Source organism: Leishmania mexicana, chromosome 2 (genome assembly GCF_000234665.1).
Source record: "Leishmania mexicana MHOM/GT/2001/U1103 complete genome, chromosome 2".
NCBI classification, from domain to species: Eukaryota; Euglenozoa; class Kinetoplastea; order Trypanosomatida; family Trypanosomatidae; genus Leishmania; species Leishmania mexicana.
Genome location: NC_018306.1, coordinates 28,977 through 51,375, shown reverse-complemented (window position 1 = coordinate 51,375; position 22,399 = coordinate 28,977). Strand labels below are relative to the sequence as shown.

Sequence of the window (22,399 nt, the reverse complement as noted above, 5' to 3'; positions counted from 1 at the left end):
CGCGCACGCGCCATCCCCCCCTTTCCTCCCTCCCCTACCATTATTGCGCAAAGGTCTGTGCAACCAACGGCGTAGCGCAGCAGCCGTAGTTAGCCACGGTGTTCTCTGTAATGCCCCTCTCCCCCTCTTACTCCTCCTCTCTCCCACTTACACATCATTGGCGCAGTCGTGCGTGCGCCCTCGCCGTCATCGAAGTTGCCGCCATCTCGACCTATTCGCGCGTGTTTCTCTGGTATCTGCCTCTTCGCTGGTGGTCGTTGCTTGTCCCACGTGCTGCATGGGCGTACCGCATCCGTCCCTCTGTCCCACAGCTTCCACGCACGGCCAGTTGTTCGCCCCCCACCCCCCAGCGGCCTGGTGTGCTTGCTGTGCGTGTGTGGTTGTGTCCCTTATACGCCGCATACCGCGCGATCGCGTGTTCGCCGAGGCGAGAGGGAGGGAGGTGATTGACACAACCGCCGCCACCGCCGTTGTCGCCCATCGGCACCGCTTTCCTTGCGCTTGCCGACCGAAGGTCACAGGGAAGTCCTGCCGTCGAGCTCATCCAGAGCCATCCAGCCCTCCTCTTCTGTCTCCTCCACGCTTACTCACGTCCAGCACACGATGGAGTTCCGCTGGGCGGCAGAAGGCAAAACGGAGGAGTTGCGGCAGTGGCTGCGCGAGCACCCGGAGCGGGTGAATGTGCCATCGAAAGACTCCAACATGACGCTGCTCTACACGTGTATCTCGAACAGCGACCGCACGAACTTGGCGTCTCTCCAGGCAGGGTGGTCCTGCTATCTCAGCACGGTTCGGATGCTGTGCGAGGAGTACAAGGCGGATATACTGGCCCCGAACGGCGGCACCTGCAACACAGTTCTCCACCTTGCTGCCTCCACCGGCGCGACCGGCATTCTGCGCTACCTGGTCGAGGGGCTGCGCACACCCGTGGACTGCACCAACGCGTTTGGTGAGCGGCCGGTGCAGGTGGCAGAGCGCCACGGGCAAACGGAGTGCGTCAGTATTTTGACAGCTGCTGCCGCCACGGCAGCCTCAGCGCAGAGCCGACAGCCAGGGGCGGAGCGTTCCACGCCGCTGCAACAGGCACCGCTGGGTGGGCTGCACGACCCTGCCGCCGGCATCCTTGGAAGCGGGAATAGGCGATTCCGGAAGGTGACGGTTTCGGACAGCGACGATGACGAGGCGCGGAGCAGAGCCAGCAACGGTGGAGCGACTGCGGCGCTCAACCCAGGCGGATCGGGCTGCGGGCGGCCCACTGACGGCGCTGCCCCGCTTTCGTTGCCCACACAGGCTATGCAGCGCGGCGACGGCCACACCAGCACCTCAGCCCTCTTCACTCCCTTAGATGGTAAATCTACCTTTTCTGTGGTCGGCGACACGCGTACACCACTGCACAGTCGAAACCCCGCCGAGGCAAGCGCCGGCAACACGCTAGGCATCATCAGTGTACAGGCCATGCGCGCCCCACCCGACTCCGCCCCTTTTTCGACACTGCCGACGCCGGTGCGGCCGCGCAAAGAGTACGACATCTCGAGCTCTCGCATCCTGGCGAACCCGGACCTGCAGGGGTTTCGCTTCGCCTACGGTGATGGCTTCAAGTACATTCAATGCAGCGACCATTACGAGATTCGCGGCATCCTGCCCTACACCTACCGCGGCACCGTGTACTACACCCCTGTGGTCATCTCCGTCTACGCACCTACCTCGGCGTCGGACTCGTCCGAGAAACTGACGAGCGGCGGCCTGGCCGGGGGCAGCGGCGCCGTTGATGCCGCTGTCAGCGACCCTGACAGGCCATTTCCGTTCATGGGGCCTCCAGGCGCACGCGCGTCACCGGCGGCATCGCCTGCATCCCACACGGCGGCGAAGACACACGTGTACTGCCGCTACCGTGCGTGCCTCAACATACAGAGCCTCAACGGCTTCGCGATTAGTCGCCGGGCCGAGTACATCGACCCGATCAGCGGCGCCATCATCCCGGCACCAGGGGATGACAAGTACCAGACGCTGACCGCGTACGTCCGAAACGTGGTTGTACGTAACTTCGAGGCGGTGCCGCCGCTCATTCTGCCGACAAGCAACTACGCCTTCCCCGCGAAGCCCAACATCAGCCAGCTGGGCAGCAGTGGCAGCGCGGACGTGTACCACCACCACCACTCTCACAACGCACCGACGTTCATGAAGAACGCGCTGCCCAAGCGCTCTGCAGCCCACATCCGCTGTGCCGCTATTCTCCGTGATCTGTCGCGATTTGGTGACGGACTCGCGCGGTACGTTCCGTCGAAGCACCGCATCGTCGCCTACGTGCCTATCTTCAGCGAGCACAAGGCGGCGGTGCTCGCGATGCCACAGGAACGGCCTTACGCAACCACCCTTGGGCAAAACTCGCAGACTGCCGTCGCCAACGCCGCCGCCGCGCCGACCTTCTCGGCGGAAGGCGCCGCTCCTGTCGCTGGAGGCAGGGCTGGGGTGACGCAGCAGGTGGCTGTAGAGGCGGTGGCGGAGCTGCAGGTGCGCGTGCTTATCCAGTTCTCCCCGACCCGTATCGGTGGTGCCGCGGGCGAGGGCGCCGCCGCGAAGGACGACGAGGCTTGCATCTACGCCCAGCCGCCGCGCATCTACCTCGTCGATGCGGCGACCAGCTCATTGGCGGCCCTGCTCGACGGCGCGACGTCTGCCACCGCCGGTGCTGCTGGGGCACCCCCGTTCTCGTCCGCGCCCCCATCCCTCACTGCGCAGTGCTTCGCCGGCATCATCAAGGACAGGGGGACGGGAGAGGTGTTCTCAGAGTACTTTCGTCTTTCGCAAGATTCTTGGAGCGCCAAGGGATCCGTGTACGACATTCTTGTGGAGCTGCAGCGTGCCCTAAGAGGGGTGCTGGAGTCCTTTGCCATGAACTACGTGAGAGGGAACGCCAGTTCGCCGCTGGCGAGGCAGAAGCAGCCGTCGTCGGGCCCGGGCGATCGCATGGTCGGCGCGCCGCGGGCCGCTCCGGTGATGCCGTCAGCACTGGATGGCTTCTTCATGTCACCGACGACTCAGGCCCACCTCGGCCTGAGCGGGGCTAGGGGCGATGTCAGCGGCGCCGCTCAGAGAAGCAGTGCCGGGTACTGCCTCTACTGCGTCCAGCCGCTGCATCTGTCTCGCGTGCTGCTGCAGCCGTGCGGGCACGGAGGACTTTGTGGGTTGTGCGTGCAGCGGCTGCAGAGTCACTGCAGGGAGGAGGTGTTCGCCTGCCCTGTGTGCCGCGGCGCCGTGCAGAATGTGCTGGAGGTCTTTCTATGAGAGGGATCGTCGCGTGTGATGTGGCGCCTCCCCCTCGTCACGAGCTGTATCTATAACGGTTGCGGTGCGGTTTCAGGTCTCGGCCGCTCTGCGTGCTGCCCCTCGCTGACATCTTCGCTCTCTCCCCGCGGGACACCTGCCGAGCGCGGTGCGCTTCACACTAGTGGGGCATGCCACAGTATTCGACTTTTAGTCGGCGGCGATATCGCTAGAGAAGAGGAGGGCCGGATCGTGCGTCGGTCTCTGCGCGGTTGCCTGTGTGGACGTTGACGTTGCCCACCCCGTTGCTCTCTTCCTCGACGGTGATGCTCCCCGCTGCTGTTGTTGTCCGTTTCTTGTCTTCGCGCTTCTCGCGTGCTTACGAGCGCCACACACACACCCACACACACACACCCACACAGCACAGCACAGCACAGCTTCGTCGCGTGCGGCCGCGATGCCTTGTCCTGCCCGCATCCGCCGATGTTTCTTATTCAGTGCACGGCGCAATCCCTCATCAGCCTCTCAGCGCTGTTTCCTCGGGAGGAGGGGAGGGTGGAGGTCTCTCTTCCCAGTGCGGTGTCTTGTGGGTACAAAACAAACCGCCCGCGGTTGACCTCGGACCGGGTTCGGCCTCGCTGTTGTCGTGAGAGAGGCGAGCACCTCTCCCCTCTCTCCGTCGTTACTTGCGTGGATGTGCCGTGTGTGTCTGTGGCAGGAGGCGCATGTGCTTTAGTTGAGAGAGCTGCTGAAAAAGGGACCTCTATCCAGATGCGCTCGTGACGGCGTCCCCCCTCCCCCTTGCAGGCTGCGTTGCACCGCCGCGCGACGACGGGTGCATGTGTGATCCATGACAAGCTCCCTCCCCCCTCTATGTGGCGTCTACCCGTCTTCTGGCTCACCTTACCTCGTTGTTCTCTTGCATGCTCCCCCACCCACCCCCCCTCTCTCGCCCTGCCGCATCCGCTTACACCACTCACACCAAAGCACTCGTAGACTTCATCGGCAGCGAGCATGACCTCGGCCCCGAACAGCGCCACCAACGTCTACGACCCTGTCGAGGTCGCTAGAGCGAATCCGTACTTCAAGCGGAACCACATGGGACAGGTGACCTGCACGCTCTGCGGCATCTACTGCCCCGAGGAGAACAACTTTCTGAAGCACATCGCCGGCAAGACGCACACGCTACAGCTCGAGCGGCGCCAGCACAAGGAGCTGCGCCACCTCCGGCTGCAGGAGGAGGAGCGCCGGAACACCGAGGCGGAGGAGCGGGCGCGCAAAGAGGAGGCGCTGCTGGCTCTGAGCGGCGCGGCAGGCGGTGCCGGCACGTTGGGCTCTGCAGGCGCTGCCGCAGCCAATGCCCGTTTCGGTACCCCGCTGTATTCCTTCCGGACGGAGCACGACGAGGTGGCGTATCGCACCAAGGTCTGGGTCGAGGTGATGTTCACGCAGGCCGAGGAGGGCACACGCCCGCTGCATCGCTGGATGTCGGCGCGCGAGCAGCATGTTGAGAAGCCGGCGGATGACTATTTTGTCTATCTACTGTTCGCTTGCGAGGGGTACGCCACTATCGCGTTAAAGTTTCCCGCCAAGACAAATCGCTCACAGCCGCGAGACGTGCTGGAGGAGGCGGACGGGAGCACGTCGGAGGCGTACTGGTGCTCCTGGGATCCTCTGCAAAGGGTGTACACACTTTTCTTCGTACTCAGTCGCTAGCGGGGTCTGTGGGGCGTATCGGGCGCGCTTCGTCGAGGACACGTGCACACGGCCCCCACCGGCCACAGTGCGGCTACCAGCCCCCCTATCCCCCATCCATTGGCGAAGGATGGAGTAACATTGAGGTTGTGACCAATGACGCCGGCACCTACGTCTTCTCCATCTCTGCCTTTCGTCAACGCACGACAGCGCGAAGCCGTGCGATAGCTCCGCGTCCACGTGTGTGGAGGGCGGGCCCCTGCCGTGGCGATCGGCCCTGGGCTGTGTTTGCTCACCATTCTGGATGGATCCTACTCTCTCCATTCCTTACCCGCCTCACCCTTTCATCGCCCCACTCGGCAAAGCGGCGTGGTGATCGAGAGCCGACGGCCTCGCCCGCGTGCGGCACGTGTCGCCCCACACACACGCACGCACGCACGCCTCCTCCTCATGCGCCACGCCCTTGCCACCCCTTCCGGGGCGCGCTCACATGATGACACAACAAAGGATTGCGACCGTTGGCTCTCGTCTTACAGAGATGCCCGTGTGTCTGTGTGTGTGTAGGGTGGGGGGTGGGCGCTCGTGCGGGACGCTGTTCTATCCACAGAAAGGCCTCGCACAGCAGTCTTCAAGGTTATGAGGCGCCATTGGATACCGTCGGCTGACCGGCTTGGGCCGCCCCGTGCCCCGCCTTGCAAACCGTAGGGCGCACATGCGCCTTGCCGAAGCGCTACCAGTGCCCAATGTAGGGTACCTCTCTCAAACCTTTCCTCCGCTGCACCTTTCCTCCGCCGCACCTCACTATGCACCGCTCACGTGCTCCACACGTGTTGCATCAGCCAGGTCCATCGACAGGAGAGACCGGGTCGAGAAGAGCGAGCCACGAACCCTAATCAAAGTGGGACCACCACCCCAGTGACAGAGAACTCTATCGTGGCACGCCCCCTGAAGGTCAGGGGGTTGTAGCGGAAAGGATAGCGGCCACACACTCTCACACACACACACACACCAGACATCAGACATCTTCGACGCGTCCATCAACGCGGCTCCCGCTCTTCCGGTTTTCTCGCTCCCCGCGGCTTGTTGTTAGGCCGAAGAGGGACGCGCCTTGCGCATCACAGACAACGCGGCGGAGTACGCGATGACAGACGGGCACGGGCGTACTCACGGACGTACTTGAACGCGAAAGCCAAGCGCAAGGACCCGGACTTGGCCGGCTCGGCCTTTTCTCTCCTTCTCCGTGTTGAGAGAGAGGGGGGGGGGCAGCAACGGCGAGGCCAACGTCTTTCACTCCACGCACCGCTCTCCATCGCACCTGGCAGTAGCAGTAGGAGTAGCAGCAGCAGCAGCGCCTCCTCCACCCCACGACTTGCTGAGCCATCGGCGGAGATGGAGTCCTTTCTCGCCAACGTGGACAGCGCGCACCTCAAGGCGCGGCTGAACAAAATCATGGCGGATGTGAACGCCGTCACGTCGGACGCGGCGACCGCCACCGTTTCGGCCAACAGCAGCGAAGAGGCGGGCCAGTGCGTCCTCGAGTTCGTGAAGTTCTTTGTGTCAGTGGCGGAGCAGCACGGCACCACTCCACACGCCGTCCTCGGCCAGCACGTCGTGTCCAACGTGCTCATCTTCGTGCTGGAGCGAATTGTAAAGCCGAACCTCATGACGTACTGCCGCGTCGCGGAGAGGCACGCTGCTATCGCGGTGGCCGCCTCTGGTGATAACACCAATGCAGCCCGCTGCCGAGCGGCGAAGCTCGGATCCGGAGCCGCCTCGGCGTCCACCGGACGCCGCGACGCACTGGAGGCGCGACGGCGGCGCCTGCGCAGCGACATCATTCGGCCCTTTATCCAGCTCTTCCAGAGCCTGCACACCTCGCTCGCCGAAGAGGGCGAGCCGTTGATGTCTTGGACCACGGAGAGTGGCGGCAGAGCACTGAGCGCAACACGGAGAGCCTTTGCCTTGGGCGCAGGTGGTAAGCACGACGAGCTCCTGGCGAGCGGATCCCCCGGCGACGCGCCACCCAAATCTTCGTCTTCGTTCGGAGGGCCTCAACAGGGCGAACGTGGAGGCCGGGACGATGTCTGGGGCACAGGCGACAGCGCCCACGAGGACGGGCTGCTGATCGACGGCGCCAGTGACGCCATGAGTCAGGCGCCGCTGCTGTGGAAGAATGCGTCGCCGCTCAATATTGTGTGCAATCACATTCTGGAAGTACTGGAGAGTCAGTGGCTTGTCGCCGTTGTTGGCGCTGACTACGCGGCGCTTCTCATCGAGGTGCTTCGGTGGTCCGGCTACGCCCGCCTCATCACGCCAACGTACCTCGTACGGCTTTCGGAGTCTCTCGTCGCGTTGATTCAACGCGTGTCCACGCCGGAGGAGGTCGACACCAACGTGTTGACGGTGAGCCCGAATCTCGTGGCTCAGGCGGTGGCCGACGGGCGACTCTGGGTGGCTGCCCCATGCGCTGACGACGCCTGCTTGTACGCACAGGTGCTCATGCGACTCTGCGCACTGCCACAGATCACCACAGCCTACCCGCCATCGTCGTCCACGGCGACCAATGATGGCATGCGTGGCGGTGGCGGTGCCGCAGCCGCACTGGCGTTCGTGCGGCGTGTGATGGAGGTGGTGAAGGCGCGGCATCGCACCCCAACACCGGATTTACGGCTCGAGGCCTACTGCATCGCGGCGCTTCGGCAACTTTGCCATCGGTTCCGCTACGACCACCCTATCGCCGCCCGCGCCCCGGTCGAGGTGGTAAGGCTTCTGTGCGACTTTTTCTTCCTGCTGCACCACACGCCCCGCCACGATGTGTGGCGGCTAGAGACGATGCAGTTCGTGACGGTGGTGCTGTCCGTCGCACTCTCTGACGTTGTGGGCGAGGAGCTGTGGCAGGACTTGCACACGCACAGCCGCCGCGCAGCAGCGGATGCGGACGCTGAGGCGGCGAAGGCGTCACCGGACGCACGCGAAATGATTGGCAAAGCGAAGAGTAGCGAAGGCGTCGCCGTCGTCGATCAACGAGGCACAACAGGCGTTGCGGCGGTGGCGAACCTGCTACTGCAGCCGCCGACGAGGCACCTTGTCGTTCTCCTTCACCAGTCCGTGTTTCCAACGATGCAGCTCATCTTTACACAGCACCGGCACGAGTACAGCTTCACCTCTCGTCGCGAACTCTTCAGCTTCCCGTGCTCCCCACTGCAGGAGGTGTTCGACTTTGGCGCCGTGGTGCTCTACGTAACGTCCATCACACACGGCGCCTACTGCCGGTGGAGGGCTGCCCAGGAGAATCGTTGTGGCGGCGGTGGGGGCACCACGCGCTCTGGCACAGTGGCCGATCAGGAGAAGGAGTGGGCAGAAGAGGACGAGGACGAAGGGCAGATGCGGCGTCACGGCGCCGGAGCTGAGGCGAGGCGCGCGCGCACGCGTCTTCGAGACATCGAGCCAGGCCACGGTGACGCGGTGGATGGAGTGGCAAGGGACAAGGCTGCTGAGGCGTCAGACACCGCACGCACTCCGCCACCGGCGAGCCCTCATCCTGTGGAATTCTTTGCGGACGCGCTGCAAGAGGAGTTTTTCATGCCCGCCGGGCCGCTGGAAAGCGGCGCCACCGCCGGTAGGACTGCCACTACCGGGAACGACGACCAGCGGCGCCCTCCGCTATCTGCAGCCACTCTGACTCGACGGCGAGCCGGCGGCGCCCCACTCGTGCTCCGCATCGGCACGTCGAGCATCCGCACCAGCAGCGCCGCCGTCCAAGACGTCGTGTCCGACACTGCGCTTTTTCTGCTGCACCTCTTTGCCCAGCCGTGCGCAACGCTGCGGGTGCCGGAGACCGTCGCCGACCGCCTTGTCGAGGATGTACTCTTGCCACTCTGTGGCCACTTTGGGCTGCGGCTGGGGCAGCTGCTCCTTGCTGCCGTGAAGGCGGTGATTCCGCGCTGCAGTCTTGTGACGCAGCAGTACGCCTTCGCGGTGGTTGCGCAACGCTCTCTACCGACTGTGCCGCCGGTGCTAGCACGCTGGGCGGGCTCTCTGGACAGCGTCAGCAGCAGCCGTGCCCCTGTCGCCAGAAGTGACGAGGACGTGCTAGCTCCGTCAGAGCCGGTCTATCATGTGCTCGTCGTCCTGCTGGAACAACGTCTGCACCGCCGGCACGAGTTGGGGTTATCTGCAGCAACCCCGGATGGTGCGCCGAGGAACGGCCCGTCAGCAGGCGCCGCTGGGAGCGGACAGCCGGATGTGTCGTCTGGAAGTCTGCTCAGCGGGTTGCTGCTTTCCTGGGGTGATCACTACCGCACGCTCATCCAGCGCGCCGTGGCGCGACTGCACGCGTGGGAGCAGGACATGCGTCGCGTGTGCGAGGGCGCAGGGGCGACAGCAATGCCCACTGGCGTGGCTGCAGAGGCTGCGCGTCTGGATCCTGCATGGAGCGCTGAGAAGCGCTCGCACGCCGCGGGCGGCGCCCACGACGCGCCGCTCCCCTTACTCGCCGCCTCGCTGGCGCTGTTGCTTACCCGCTTTGCCACGCTGGTGCAGTGCACGCGGCTGTGGGAGATGACTCTCTGCCCCTCCACCGCTGTGCCAGTGGACCCTGGGACGACGGAAGCGGCGCCGCGGCGGCGCCGCGTCGTGGGCGACGACCACTCGTGGGGCCTCAGCGACGGCCCCGCGGGAGACGTCGGCCTCAGTTTCTTGTGCCACGTCGCCGCCAACGCCACGCTCTTCCTTGGGTCTGTGCCGGTCCTTACACGTGCGTCGGACGGCGGCAGCCACACCAGCGACGTCACCGGTGGTGGTGTACGCGTTGCCAGGCAGACAGGTGGGGTCGGCGCTGATGTCTTGACGGTCACGAGCACTTCCCTAAGAACGAGGAACGCGCTGACTGGTGCTGATACGGTGGCGCTCTTCTCTGCGCTTCAGTTTACAGCGTGGCTGGACTTAGCGGAGACCTACGCGTGCGTCGCACTGCGCATGTGTCTTGCGCGCCAGCAGGTGGCGGAGCAGACGGAGATGTCGGCCTCACTGCGACTTGGCCAAGGGTCATCACTGGGTGGCGTGCCCTCTCTCTCCACGTCATCGGAGGCCATTGCGCTTCGCCTGCGAGGACCCCTTCGCCGTGAGGTGAGCACGTATGTTGAACACGTGTGCACGCTGCTCGATGCGGCGGTGACGTCACCGTCGTCACAAGTGCCGGCAGTACTGCGTGACGCAGTGGACGCGCACTGGATGCTTCGGCTGCCACTCGGCAAGGGAATGGGCCGCGCTGATGTGCAAGACGGTCGTGTCGCTGACGAGGAGGTGGTGGCGGTGGGCGAGGATGAAAAAGCAGACACGGACGCGGCTGCCTTCGGGACAGGGGTGTCACCGCTCCGGCTGGCAGCGTCGCGCCGAGCAGCGCCACGGGCGTTCCAGGTCATGTTGACCTTGAGTGCGCAGGCGTCTGTCGCGTGGCTTATGCGGCGCGCCCAGCTGAGGCACACGCTTGCAGCGTTGACGCCTGCCGCGGTATCACGACAGGAGGGCAACCGCAGAGGCGGCGGCGGCGGTCCACCCGACACTCACACCGTCGTGCGGCCGGGCTTGGATGCGTCGGCGATGATGCTTTCCTTAAGCATGCAGTGCGTGCAACTTCTGCATCTCCTGCTGCGGTGGCGCCGCGCTGCACTGTGGTCACCACCGGAAGAAAGCACGTACGCGCGTGACGACTTGGATGCCGCTGGAGACCGCGGCGCCGCCGCTCCAGCAGTGGCGAAGGACGCGCCATTTTCGCACGCAGGGGCGGACGGCACACGTGCCAGCGCAGCGGGCGAATGCGCCGAGAGCGCCACCGAGGCTGGCGGCGGCACCGCCGCAGATTTTGACTCGGACGAAGAGGCATCGGCCGCTCGCGAGGATGTGCGCTTACTCCGGGCCTCTCCCGATCTCTACGCGACTCCTCTCTCTCTGCTGGAGCGCTTCTCGGCCGCCGGCGGCGGCCGCCTCTACTATGCAGTGTTGTGGCTGTGCCATCACGTTGCTGCGGAGCTCGACCACGCACACGCCGTCGGCGCGTTCTTTCCGCTGTGGACGGCTCTGCATGTCCTGTTCCGCGATGTCGGCACGGTACTGCTGGACCCGGCCTTCGCCTGCGTCGATCCTCGGCAGACGATTGCGCGCTTTACCGCCACGCTGACCGCGCGAATCTTCGACGATGGTGTGCGCGGGCTCAGTCGGTGGCGCCCATCTAATCCAACATCTCGGGAGGTGACGCACATGATGGCGGTATCGCTGCACATGTCGGTGGACACGCTGCGCACGGTGCTGTGGGCCGCCTCGCGTACACGCATCGACGCCTACGTGGTCGGGCCGCTCGCAGATACCACTGCGATTCGCCGCACCATCGTGGCCATGCTGCGCGATCAGCATCTCCTTGATGCGGCTGGTGCAGACTCGTACCCGACAGCCGACGTTGCTCGAGGGAGCGGCGAAGGCGGGGCAGCAGCCCTGGATGACATCCTCCTGCCGAGTCATCACCGTCTTCTTGAAAGACTACCTTTTCTGCCGACGATACTGCGGGCCCTCCCAACGCTTCTGCGGCTCCTGGCACTCGTCGGCTGCTTGCCGCCACCACCCACTGATGCGGACACAGGCACCGCTGAGGGTTTCCTATGCTGCCGGGCCGTCGTACAAGTTCTGCAGGTGCTGTTTGTGCGTTACCGCTATCAGCTGGGACCAGGCCTGTGCAGCGGCTTTCTCTGTGGTACCGTCGCTGACATCAGGTGGCTGCTCTCACGCAGGCATCCCGCAACTTTTCGGGACGCCGGTAAGCGGGGCTCGCAGGGATGCCGCGATGCCGCCGCGTTCCTCTACGCGCACGAGGGGCGTCTCTTGGAGCTGTGGACGGCTCAGCTGACAGATCACAGTCGCGTGGACATGCCAGTGTGCACTCCTGCGTGGCAGTGCGCGCTTCTCCAGGCGGCCTTCGCGGTGCTACCGCGCTGCGAGCCGGCTGTTGCCGAAGTGCTTGGGCGCTTTTCTTTCGAGTTCCTCGCCGATAAGACACCGTATGAGGTGCGTCACCACGCGGCGCTGCAGGTGGGCACGCTGTTCCGCACCTTCTCCACACGGCGCACGCAGGTGCTCCACACCCTCCTCACGAAGGCGCGAGAAGCCATGCTCTCCTCTACCGAAACACTGTGCTCGACGAGCCTGCTTGCCTTGTCGGAAGCGGTGCGGGCGGCACCGGAGCTGCTCGTGGACGTGCTGTACACCCTCCTCGAGTGCTGGGCAACCCGCGGTTTTAGGCACCGTCGACTTGTGGTGGCGTGTCTTGAGCGGGTGTCGGCGTGGGTGCTGGAGGGCGCCGGCTTGGCGGGGGCCCCCGCTGGTGGTGCATCGCTGCCACGCTCGCTACCGTACACCCACCTGTGCCGCATGCATGTCCGACCCCTTCTCTTCAAGTGGCTGTGCGAGTACCGTCACCCTCAGGCGGCGCTGCCGGTGGAGTGCTTCGGCTACACGACGCAGACCACATTTGTCGTGCAGCACCTTTCTGTGCTGTTGCCGTTGGCGCTGCTGCTTCTGACGGAGACCACGGAGGAGCAGTGGTCCCTCTTCGCCACGCGCAGCGGCGGGGACCGATGCGACGCTGCCTCAGCAGAGGGCAGCCTCTACGAGAGATTGGTTTCCGCATACACGGATACCCTCGTGGCGAAGGCTGCGGCAGAGAACGAACGTGCGGGGGAGGCGTTGGGTGCGGCGAGACGGCGTCGTCGAACGGAGGCAAGTGGCAGTGATGCGACAGCGCAGCAGGACGAGGTCACCGAGCCCGAATCGCAGACGGACACCATTGTCGTCTCTGACGCGGACGTTCTCCATCGCCTCGCTCCTCTGTGCATGCTGCTGGCCTACTTCCCAGGCATCGTGACACAGCTCCTCGTCTTCGCGTCTCACGCGCCGGTGCCGACCTTTACTGGCGACGCCGGGGGTCTCGCCGATCTTGGAAAGGCAAGGGACTCCCGCGAACTTGCCGGCTGGCCCCGTCGAATGGGGCACGCGGACGCTGCGGTCGAACATCGCGGCAGTGGCGGAGGCCACTCAAGTCGTGCCAGCGCATCCGACATGACGCCAACGTGGGCCTCAGTGGCACAGCGGTGCTTGTACTGGCTCGAGGCGCAGTTCAACACGGCTGATGCGACGATGTTGGCACAGAGTGTTGGCCTGGTCCTAGCCGGCCGCCGACACGTGAGCGGGGACTCGGCGCAGCCAACCTTCAGCGCCGCCGCGGCACGGGCGGTTCTGTGCAACCCCACGACGGCGTCGAGCGCAGCGGAAGTGCTGCGCTACTACCTGCAGCATCGAAGTGTGTGGCCGCACAAGCGGCGTGCGTTCGACGTGGTGCTCGCCGCGCAGGCGGACGCCGTGATGGAGGCCTTAGTGGTGCTCCATCGCACCACTGCCGAGGTAGGAACGCTCGTCTACGGAACGCCTGAGCAGCTGCAGCGGGCCCTCTCCTGGGTGGCCGAGAAGATCACTTGCGTGCCGCTGCCAATGCCTGGTCCACGCGAGCCGAGGACGCAGCAAGCAAACTCAACCGAAGGCTGTGGTGCCACGACTGCGGAAGAGGAGACAACGCAGGGGCGCATTCCTTGCTGCACTTCAAGTTACCCAGCACACTGGGAGGCGTATTGCCTCGCCCTGCTTGTGCCCCCTGCAGCGGCGCCCAACGCTGAGTTCCACTCGCCAGTGACTAGCGAGCCGAGCGCCAGGCGATCTGCCGATGCTGCAGCCCTCACGGAGGACGTCATGACAAGGTTCTTGCTGCAAGGCAACAGTACCTACCTCTACGCTCTCCTGCACGCGGCATACCGCAGCAGTGTGGCGCTGTCGTCTCTGGAGCTGCAGCTCCGCGCGCTTCAGCAGTTATCCTTGCTGGTGCACATTGCCACTTGCTGGTGCTCTGCTCGTGTCCTTGCGGAGCCGCACGCACTTCGACTGGTGCTCTCACATCTTCTTCATTGGCTGCGGCGCTCCCCTGCGGCGGCGGTGCGGCGACTTGTCTGTGACGCGCTGATGCATGTCTGGCAGGTTTCGAGAGCCGGCTGTGGTAACGTGCCGCGCCACCAAGGAACGGAGCCCACTCTAGCCGCCCAGCGGCGCCACTGCCGACTCATGCTAGCGCGCGGCCTGACACCACTGACGGCGGTGTCCCCGCTAATCGCCTCGACGTGGGCGGCGCTGTGCCGCAGCGACCCGGACCTGAAGCGATCGGACTGGCAGCAACGGGTGCTTGCCTACCTTGCAGGCACAGAGAGCAGGCGTGCGACACGGGTAGCCGCGGCGACAGCTGCGGAGGGTAAGGAGCGGGTGCTTGCGCATCGCGCCATCGACGTCGATGAGCCCACGGACGACGAGGTGGAGAGCCGTGAGGAGGGTGCGGCGCGCGATGGAGGGCCTGGGGCGTCTGCCAGTGCCGGCGCCGCAGAATCCGCAGCCGACCCCAGCGACTGCCCCCTTCCGCTCGATGGGGAGCAGTGGACGTGGGCCATGTACGAGGCTCAACGATCCGCGTGTTTGGCGCCACTGTCTAACCCGCGTGCACGCGGACGCCTCTCGGGACTCCAACGGCTTCTTCGATATGTCTTGGGGCACGACGAGGAGGACAGCGACGAGGCTCTTGAGGACGTCTCCGGCACTGTGGAGGGATGCGGCAGCAACGCCGGCATGGACAAGCTCGTGTCGCCGGAGAGCTGTGCTGTTTCCATGCAGCTTATCGTCGAGCACACGAGCGCCGCGCCTCTTCCCTCCGCTCCGCTGCTCCAGGATATCACCGTCGCTGTGGACTCCACTCAGGCGCTGCTCGTGCGGTGTCTTCATGTTGCGTCCGTGTGCCTTCGCGCCGGCCATGTACCGCCGGACACGGCAGGGCCTACGGCGCACCGCCGCTCTCGCGGGCGAACGGGTGTCTCGCTGCGACCGGCGGAGTTGTCAGCGCTTGATGTGCGTGCTGTCCTGCTGGACACCATTCAGCACCTCTATCGCCTGTGCCACTGCAACGTGGCGGCTCTCCCAGCGGAATACGCGGACGCAGCGGACCCGTTTCGACCTCTTTCACCGGGGTATGTAGCCGACGAGGACGCGCACGGTGTCCATGCGATACACATGCAGATACTATCGGCGGACGCGGCCGATGATCAGCTGCTCGCCGCCTTTCGACTACTTCGCGCGCTCGCGCTCTGCATCGTGTTGAGCGGAGAGGCGGCCACGCTTCCTCCCTGCGCGGCGGCCGTATCAAGTGCCCCACCAGGAATGGTGTCTGGATCAGAATGGCTGCGACATGAAGCGCAGCGCAGCGGCTCGTCAGCCAGCACGCTCCTTGCGGCGAGCGAGTCGGCGATGGCAGACGACGGCTTGTCAAGCAACCAAACTGCGGAAGATATCGTTGCGGGAGTGCTCGCGCAAGCCTACGCGCATCAGCTGCGCACGCTCGAGCAACTCGTCTGGTGCGTTGATGCAGATGCCTCAGAGCTGGGTATGTGCGCGCTGCGTACATGGGTGTTGTGCATCGCGTCGAGTCTGGACAAGGCGGATGAGGCGGAGCCGACGAGGCCGGCAGAGCCGCTGTCGAGCTTTGACGAGGCCGTTGTACAGCTTGTGGTGAGCGCGTGGATGCAGCAGCTGACCGTGCCATCCTCCACCGCCGCCGCCGGCGAGCCTGTCGGGGCGAGTAGCGGTGCGCCGATGCCTTCTCCGCAAGCGCGCGTGCGCTTCTGTCTTCAACGCCGTCTCGGGTGGGTGACGCGTAGCGGCGGCTGCGGCTCACTGGCCTGCCGACGGGGCGCCGAAGGTGGCATGCGAGGCGGTGCCGCTGACACCCATCTCCGGAGCCCGTCGGTGTGGGCGCCGCTACGGCAGTGCCCGCCGAACCAGCGCGCGTTTATCTGCCGCTTTGTGCTGGCTGCTGCCAATACGTACGGTATGCTGAAGAAGAGTCTACTGTGGGCCGCATTGGTGCCTCTGCTGATGGCGGAGTTGAGGACTGCTGAGGGCCCTACGGAGGCGCCAACATCATCGACTGGATCACCTGCCTGGGACCTTGATGGGATGCACGCGGCCTGCGACAGCGCCGGCAGCGCTGTGCGCATTGCGGAGAAGCTGCTTCTCCCTGTGTTGCTGCATGCACTGTGCTTGCGTGAGAGCGAAGGGCAACGTGCAACGCGGCAGGAGTGGAGTGGACAGCTGGATCGGTACGTCTTTCAGCAGCCGGAGCGCTGCGCGCACACTGCACGTCTGCTCCTCTATGTCCTTGAGCAGTGCCATGCGGTGCTACTTCGGTCCACGCGCCAGCGCGGCCTCAAGGGAGCCACGGTGGCGTCAACTGGTCGCGCCAAAGCGAGCTCCTCCTCCTCCTCTGCAGCAGCAGCAGCAGGCGACGGCGCACGGACCGAGGCGGCTTCATGGCCATCGACCGTCGGTTCTGTGCCATCCTTGCAGGACATGGGCGAGTGCTACTGGCTCAGCGACATCCCCGCAGCGCGCCTTGCTCGTGCCGCGGTGCGAGTAGGCGAGCCGCACCTCGCCCTCCTGTTCTCCCAACTCAGCGGCGAGTCTTTTTACGGGCCTCGCACAGGCGCTGCCGCGCTCTGCGGGGCGTCTGAAACCACGCAGTCGGCCGCGATGCTTCGCGATGGTGCCGGTGCCGGAGGAGCGGTGCTAGCCGCGTCAAGCGCACCCTACTCGATACTGTTTCCGTTTGCCAAGCCGGGCGACTACCCCTCCGCCGCATCCGCGACGCACGCAGTCGGCGCTGGCGCAACCCGGAGCGGTGGCCGCGCCCGTGAACGTCGCGACGCTGTACGGCAGCAGACTCGGTCGTTTGCGGAGGACATCTTCGACCTGTACGCATCGGTGCAGGGGCAGCTGGAGCTGGACGATGTCGTGGGGGTGTCGCTCATGATGCGGCTGCAGTCCGCCACGGACGATATGCAGCACCGCCACGGTGCAAAATGGTGTTCCTTGATGGGCAGTGGACCTGCCCTCAGCGCAAGCTTCCTCGGCTTGGCACGCAGCCGGTCCAGTGGCCGTGTCATTCGCCGCGTCGCGGGCTGCCGCGAAAGCGGCGTCACGTCCACAACATCAGTTTCCAGCGGGGCGGACGACAGTCTGGCCGCTGCACCTTCCGCCGCGGCTGCCTGGTTGGACGAGATGCGCCTCTTGGAGGAGAGCGAGACCCATCACGCCAGCGGCAGGCGGTGGGGCAGTGACGTGCCACGTGCTGGTTCGGCGGCGGATAGCGGACGTAGTGATGGAACTGTCGACGTTGCGCGACACAGCGTCGCGCTGGCGGGTGAGGTGCAGGAGCGGCGGCCCGACCCCTGGGCAGCCCACTTACAGCGTGCGGCGCTCCTCCTCCAGCACGGCTTCCCCTCCACGGCGTTGGACGTTTTACTGAGTTTGCATCCGGCGGAGCGGCGACGGGAAGCCGCGGTGTGGCATCGCAGCCACAGTAGCGCTGCGGAGCGCGGCGCCACGGACGACTCCGTGCGTGCTTGCAGTGCCCCGGAGAGCGTGGACGGCAGGGGCGCACCTGTACTAGGGCCGGAGGCGTTCTTCACAAGCACGGCCGGTGAAGCAATCGACGCTGCGGCTGGCGACACCGATACGTTGTCGTCGTGGACATCCGCGCACGAGGTATCACTACAGGCCTTGCTCGCCGAGGCTGCCTGGAAGAGCGGGCGGTGGTCCTCTGGCGGTAGCGTCGCTGACGACTGCCCCGGCAGTGGTCCATCCGAGTGCGTGCCTAGCGCAGTCCTAGATCTTCTTTCGCTACGCGGGCACACGGCAACACCAGAATCCCGTGGCGCGTTGTTGATGCCCGCGTCGGGCGGGAGGTTTTACGTTCACCTTCTCAGCGCCTTTGTTACTCTCATGGATGAGCAGCCGCTGCTGAGCATGCAGCACGTGCGCCGCGCCGAGTCAGCCCTGCGTCAGCAGCTGTCCCCCACGACTTTCGTGACGACCGTCATGGCGGCAGAGGCGCTTAATGAAGTGCGTGACTGCGCGGCACGCTTCTTGGCAGCCAATGCAGCCGCGAGGAGGGACAGGGCAGGGAAACCATCGCGCGGTCGCGGTGCCGCACCGCAGTGGAAGCACGGCAACCGAGTCGTCGAGCTGCCCATGTGGCTTCGGAGCTTGCGTGGCGACTCGGTAGCGCGAGGATCCGGTGGGGACGCTGCCGAGTTGCCGACTGCGCGGGTGCCAAGCACTGTCGACTACGCCTCCAGGGAGCTGCTCGACTCCGTGCGCCATGCACTGTGCCAGGTCTACGGCGACGACGAAGGCTGGTACCAATTTGTGCTCGGGGCGACGGAGCAGGCGTTGCTGAACAGAGATGCGGCCGCGGCGCACCGTTGGCTGCGCGACTGGAAAGAGCAGCACGCGGAAGGCACAGGCGGCGAGGGCGAGCAGGCATCGCCCTCGCCGGCGATCGGGGGCACCGTCGCGGCAGAGGTGCGGGGACGCGCGCGACAGCTGGACCTGGCACTCCGCACGGCACAGATTGCCTACGGCCTGGGGAGATGGCAGGAGGCCCTAGCGCTTCTTCAGCCGGCAGCCACGGCGGCACGCGGGGAGGCAAGCCTCGCCCACGGTAATGTTGCCCTACTGCGTACCGCACCTTGGCATGCTCCACAGGAGCCGCGTGTGATCCAGCAGCTGATGGTGTGGCACGAGGAACTCCGGCTGCTGCCGCCCTCGCAGCTCGTACGTGATCCGTTTCTCTCGCGCGCGGCGGCTTCTGACAGTAGCGGCGCCTGCAGCTTCCTGCTGGCGCGTCTGTGCCACACACTCGCCGACGACATCGCTACCCGATTGACAAGCCACGAGCATCAGCAGCTCTGCGAGAGCGTGGAGGAGTCGAAGCGGCTCAAGGCGGACCTGGAGGCGCAGCTGGAGGCGGCGACGCAGCCGAGCACAGGACGGGCTGCCGCACCGCTTCACCGCCCGCCGGGTGTGGCGGAGCTCGATGCGACGACAGGAGCCACGACTACGGCGGTGCTGCCTGCACTGGTGAACATTGCTGGCGTGGCACCTCTGAGAGAAGCGCGCGGTCGCTCTGCCGTTGCGGATACGACAGCGGGAGCGGCTGTTGGGGCCGCGCCATCCGTCATCCTCAGCGAAGACCAACTGCGCGTCATACGACGACGTATTCGTGAGCTTGCTGGCGACATCAAGCGCCTTGAAGACGAGTGGCAGAGTGAGAAGTCCAATTTCGGGCTGTACCGCCGCAGCGCCATCAACGCCTACTCGCGGTTTCTGCAGTTTAACCAAGCGGTGCAGCAGGGTGCAGCTCGCGGCGTCACCGAGCGCACCCATCGCGGCGCGGCTGCCCCGTCGGAGGTGAAGTGCCTGCCAGTGGATCACGAGGAGGATGTTGTGCATGCCGTCTTCGGGTTTGTGGAGCTCTGGGTGAACGCCGCCGAGATGGAGCAGGGCAGCGGCGAGGTGCTGAACAAAGTGCTTGACAAGGCCGTCGAGCGAATCCCGACCGCCGTCTTTGTGCCGCTGGCGGGGCAGCTGACGGCGCAGTTAGGTGGCCAGCACGAGGGCGAGCGGCTGGCCTTCCTTGTTGCCCGGCTCGCACGGGACTACCCGATGCACGTCGTGTGGCCGCTACTAGCCCTCTACCACGGTCACACGTTCGCCAAATCGCGAGATGTCAACACGCTGCACAACGTGGACGAGGCGAAGATCACGGCGGCGCGTCAGCTCCTCGCCGGGCTGGCCTCCGCACAGAGCTCCGCGACGGCTTCGAGTCGCGATGGCCGCAGCGCCTCGACCGCCGCACTGCTGTCGACGCAGATCCGACATGCCCAGCTGCTGAGCTCGGCGTACCTGGAGCTTGCGTTGGACCGCAGTGCCGCCACGGCGCAGGTGGGGAAGCGCCACGCGATTTCCGAGGACTTCATGCTGGTCAAGGACGCGCGTAATCTTGCCATCCCCCCGCCCAGCTCCATGGATCTGTTTGTGACACCGGCCGTCGCGGGAGGGGTCCCTCTCGCGGTGCCGCATGTGATGCGGTACCGCAACTACTTCACGACGCCTGGTGGGGTGAACGTGCCAAAGGTGCTGCAGTGCGAACTGAGCGACGGCACCGTCGTCCGGCAGCTGCTGAAGGCTGGCGACGACCTGAGGCAGGACGCGCTCATCGAACAGGTGTTCGCCACGGCTAATCGTCTGTTTCATCGACGCTCCGCGACGCGGCCACTGCAGGTTCGCACCTTCACAATTGTGCCGCTGGCTCCGACGGCCGGCATCCTGCAGTGGGTGGAGCACACCATCCCACTCGGCGAGTACCTGACGGGTCGCTACACCGGCAAGGAGGAAGTGCCCGGCGCTCATGAGCGGTACTTCCCGGGCGAGCCGACCACGCGAGAGTGCCGGATCCAGCTGCAGAACGCGCCGCAGAACAGCAAGTGCCAGGTGCTCTTGAGCCTGTACGAGAAGTTCACACCCGCCCTGCACTACTTTTTCTTGGAGGAGTACCTGTCCGCCCAGGTGTGGGTGGATCGACAGCAAACCTTCACCCGAAGCGTTGCAGCGTCGAGCATCGTCGGCTACACTGTCGGCCTGGGTGATCGGCACATCAACAACATACTCCTGCACAGGGGAACGGCGGAAGTGGTGCACATTGACCTCGGCATCGCCTTCGATCAAAACAAGCTGCTGCCTGTGCCGGAGCTTGTTCCCTTTCGACTCACGCGCAACATGATCGATGGCCTCGGTGTGCGGGGCACGGAGGGAAGCCTGCGCCCGTGTGCGGAGGCAGCGATGCACCTGCTGCGCGCCAAGCGCGAACTAATTCGCACGATATTGAGCTCCATCATGCACGATCCATTGGCACGCTGGGCCATCGGCTCGCCAACGCACGCGAATCACATAATAGGCGCCGGTGACGCGCCGCAGGAGAGTAACACACGGCAACCTGCGCCGGTGCGCACGCACGGCAGTAGCGCCGACGCCGCCCGCACTCTCGCCCGCATTGACGCAAAACTGCGCGGGTACGACGGTGGCGATTTGCTTAGCGTGCCAACGCACGTGCGGAAGCTGATGGAGGAGGCGCAGCGGGTGGAAAGCTTGGCCATGATGTTTCCGGGCTGGTCGCAGTGGGTGTAGGATGGAGCGGGATGGATAAGGCAGTGGCGGACTTTGAAAGGAGGATGCCACGTGCCGCTCCCACGGCACTTGGGACACGCCCCTTCTCTCAGTCTTCGCCGCGGTGGGGACGTGCGTTCCCCCGCTTTGCGGTGACGGAGTGCACGAGCAGGCGAGCGCTTCTGTGGCCGTCTGTGATGGCGCCACGATTTACAGCGTTGTCCGTGTGGGACGTGTCTGCGAGGGAAGCGGGGGTGGGGAGGGCAGTGTCTCTCGCCCTCTCTCCTTCTGGGTGATGGTGGCGGTGAACACCCCGCGATGCTGATGAGCCGTACGAGCTTTACCCAATTTAAAGGAATAGGCCGGGCGGGCGGGCGGAGGACTTCCGCCGGTCTGCGTGTGCACCGTCAGGGAAAAGAGAAACAGAATTCGACACACGGCACCCGCTGAGCGAGTGCGGCGGCGGCTCCCTTCGCGCAGAGTACTTGCACAGTGCATCGGGGCTGGGGAGGGGGAGGGGGAGGGCCTTGTCGTGTGTCGGGCAGGCTCTGCCCGCCCTCGAGCGCTCTATGCGCTCATCCGAATGCTGCCGCATCATCGAAGGTGTGACCATGCTTTCACGTCGTTGGTGCGCTCGCGCGCGTGTGTGTCGGCGTTCATCTTGTGTGTGTGTGTGTTTCATGCTTTCGTTGTCCTCCCTCCCTCTTGTCTCCATCCTCCGTTCTCTCCACCTTGCGCCCACGCTTCCCATCGCCCTGGCTGGCAGCGTCACAGAAACCCATCCGGCGAAGGAGCACAACCCGCGCGCGGCACTCTTCTCCGTGCACCTTTTCTTCTTGTCTCTCTCTCTCCCTCTCCCCCGCATACCCACTACCCTTTTCCATTTGGGTCCTCGCTGCAGCGGTGGCGTGGCGGCGAGTAGCACGCAGGCACCGGCACAGCGTGTCAGAGAAAGAGAGCGAGAGACCTCCACTCCCCCTCCCCGAACCCCCATCGCCTTCCACCCCGTAGCTCCCCCTCCCCCCATCTGCTGCCCACCGATACAGCGCCGCCTCCGCGCACACAACGCCGTTAACGATACTAATCTGTAACTAACCATCACCGCAACCCCATCTCCTATCATCCCCACCAGCACCTACTGCCGCTATCCAGAGCGACTCCAAGCTCTCTTTTTCCGCTGCCGTCCCTGTGCATTCGGCTTCGGCGGCGGCGAAGCGGTGGCGAACGCAGCGACAAGCGAACGATAGACCGGCGTCACGGCTTGTGCGGGCCGGCAACAACGGCCGGTGGCGGCATAGTGGGA

The 22,399-nt window shown here is 65.2% G+C and overlaps 3 protein-coding genes across 3 annotated transcripts; all 3 read left to right on the top strand.

Annotated features, from left to right (window-relative positions):
• Window positions 1–603: 603 nt before the first annotated feature.
• LMXM_02_0140 (conserved hypothetical protein) lies at window positions 604–3,285 on the top strand (the record flags this gene model as incomplete). Its single annotated transcript, XM_003871568.1, has 1 exon — window positions 604–3,285. One exon carries the CDS (start codon window positions 604–606, stop codon window positions 3,283–3,285), a length of 2,682 nt encoding a protein of 893 aa, XP_003871617.1.
• Window positions 3,286–4,278: 993 nt separating this feature from the next.
• LMXM_02_0130 (conserved hypothetical protein) lies at window positions 4,279–4,980 on the top strand (the record flags this gene model as incomplete). Its single annotated transcript, XM_003871567.1, has 1 exon — window positions 4,279–4,980. One exon carries the CDS (start codon window positions 4,279–4,281, stop codon window positions 4,978–4,980), a length of 702 nt encoding a protein of 233 aa, XP_003871616.1.
• A 1,368-nt stretch (window positions 4,981–6,348) lies between these two features.
• On the top strand, window positions 6,349–21,117 carry LMXM_02_0120 (phosphatidylinositol 3-kinase-like protein; the record flags this gene model as incomplete). Its single annotated transcript, XM_003871566.1, has 1 exon — window positions 6,349–21,117. The coding sequence occupies one exon, from the start codon at window positions 6,349–6,351 to the stop codon at window positions 21,115–21,117; it is 14,769 nt and encodes a 4,922-aa protein (XP_003871615.1).
• Window positions 21,118–22,399: the final 1,282 nt, after the last annotated feature.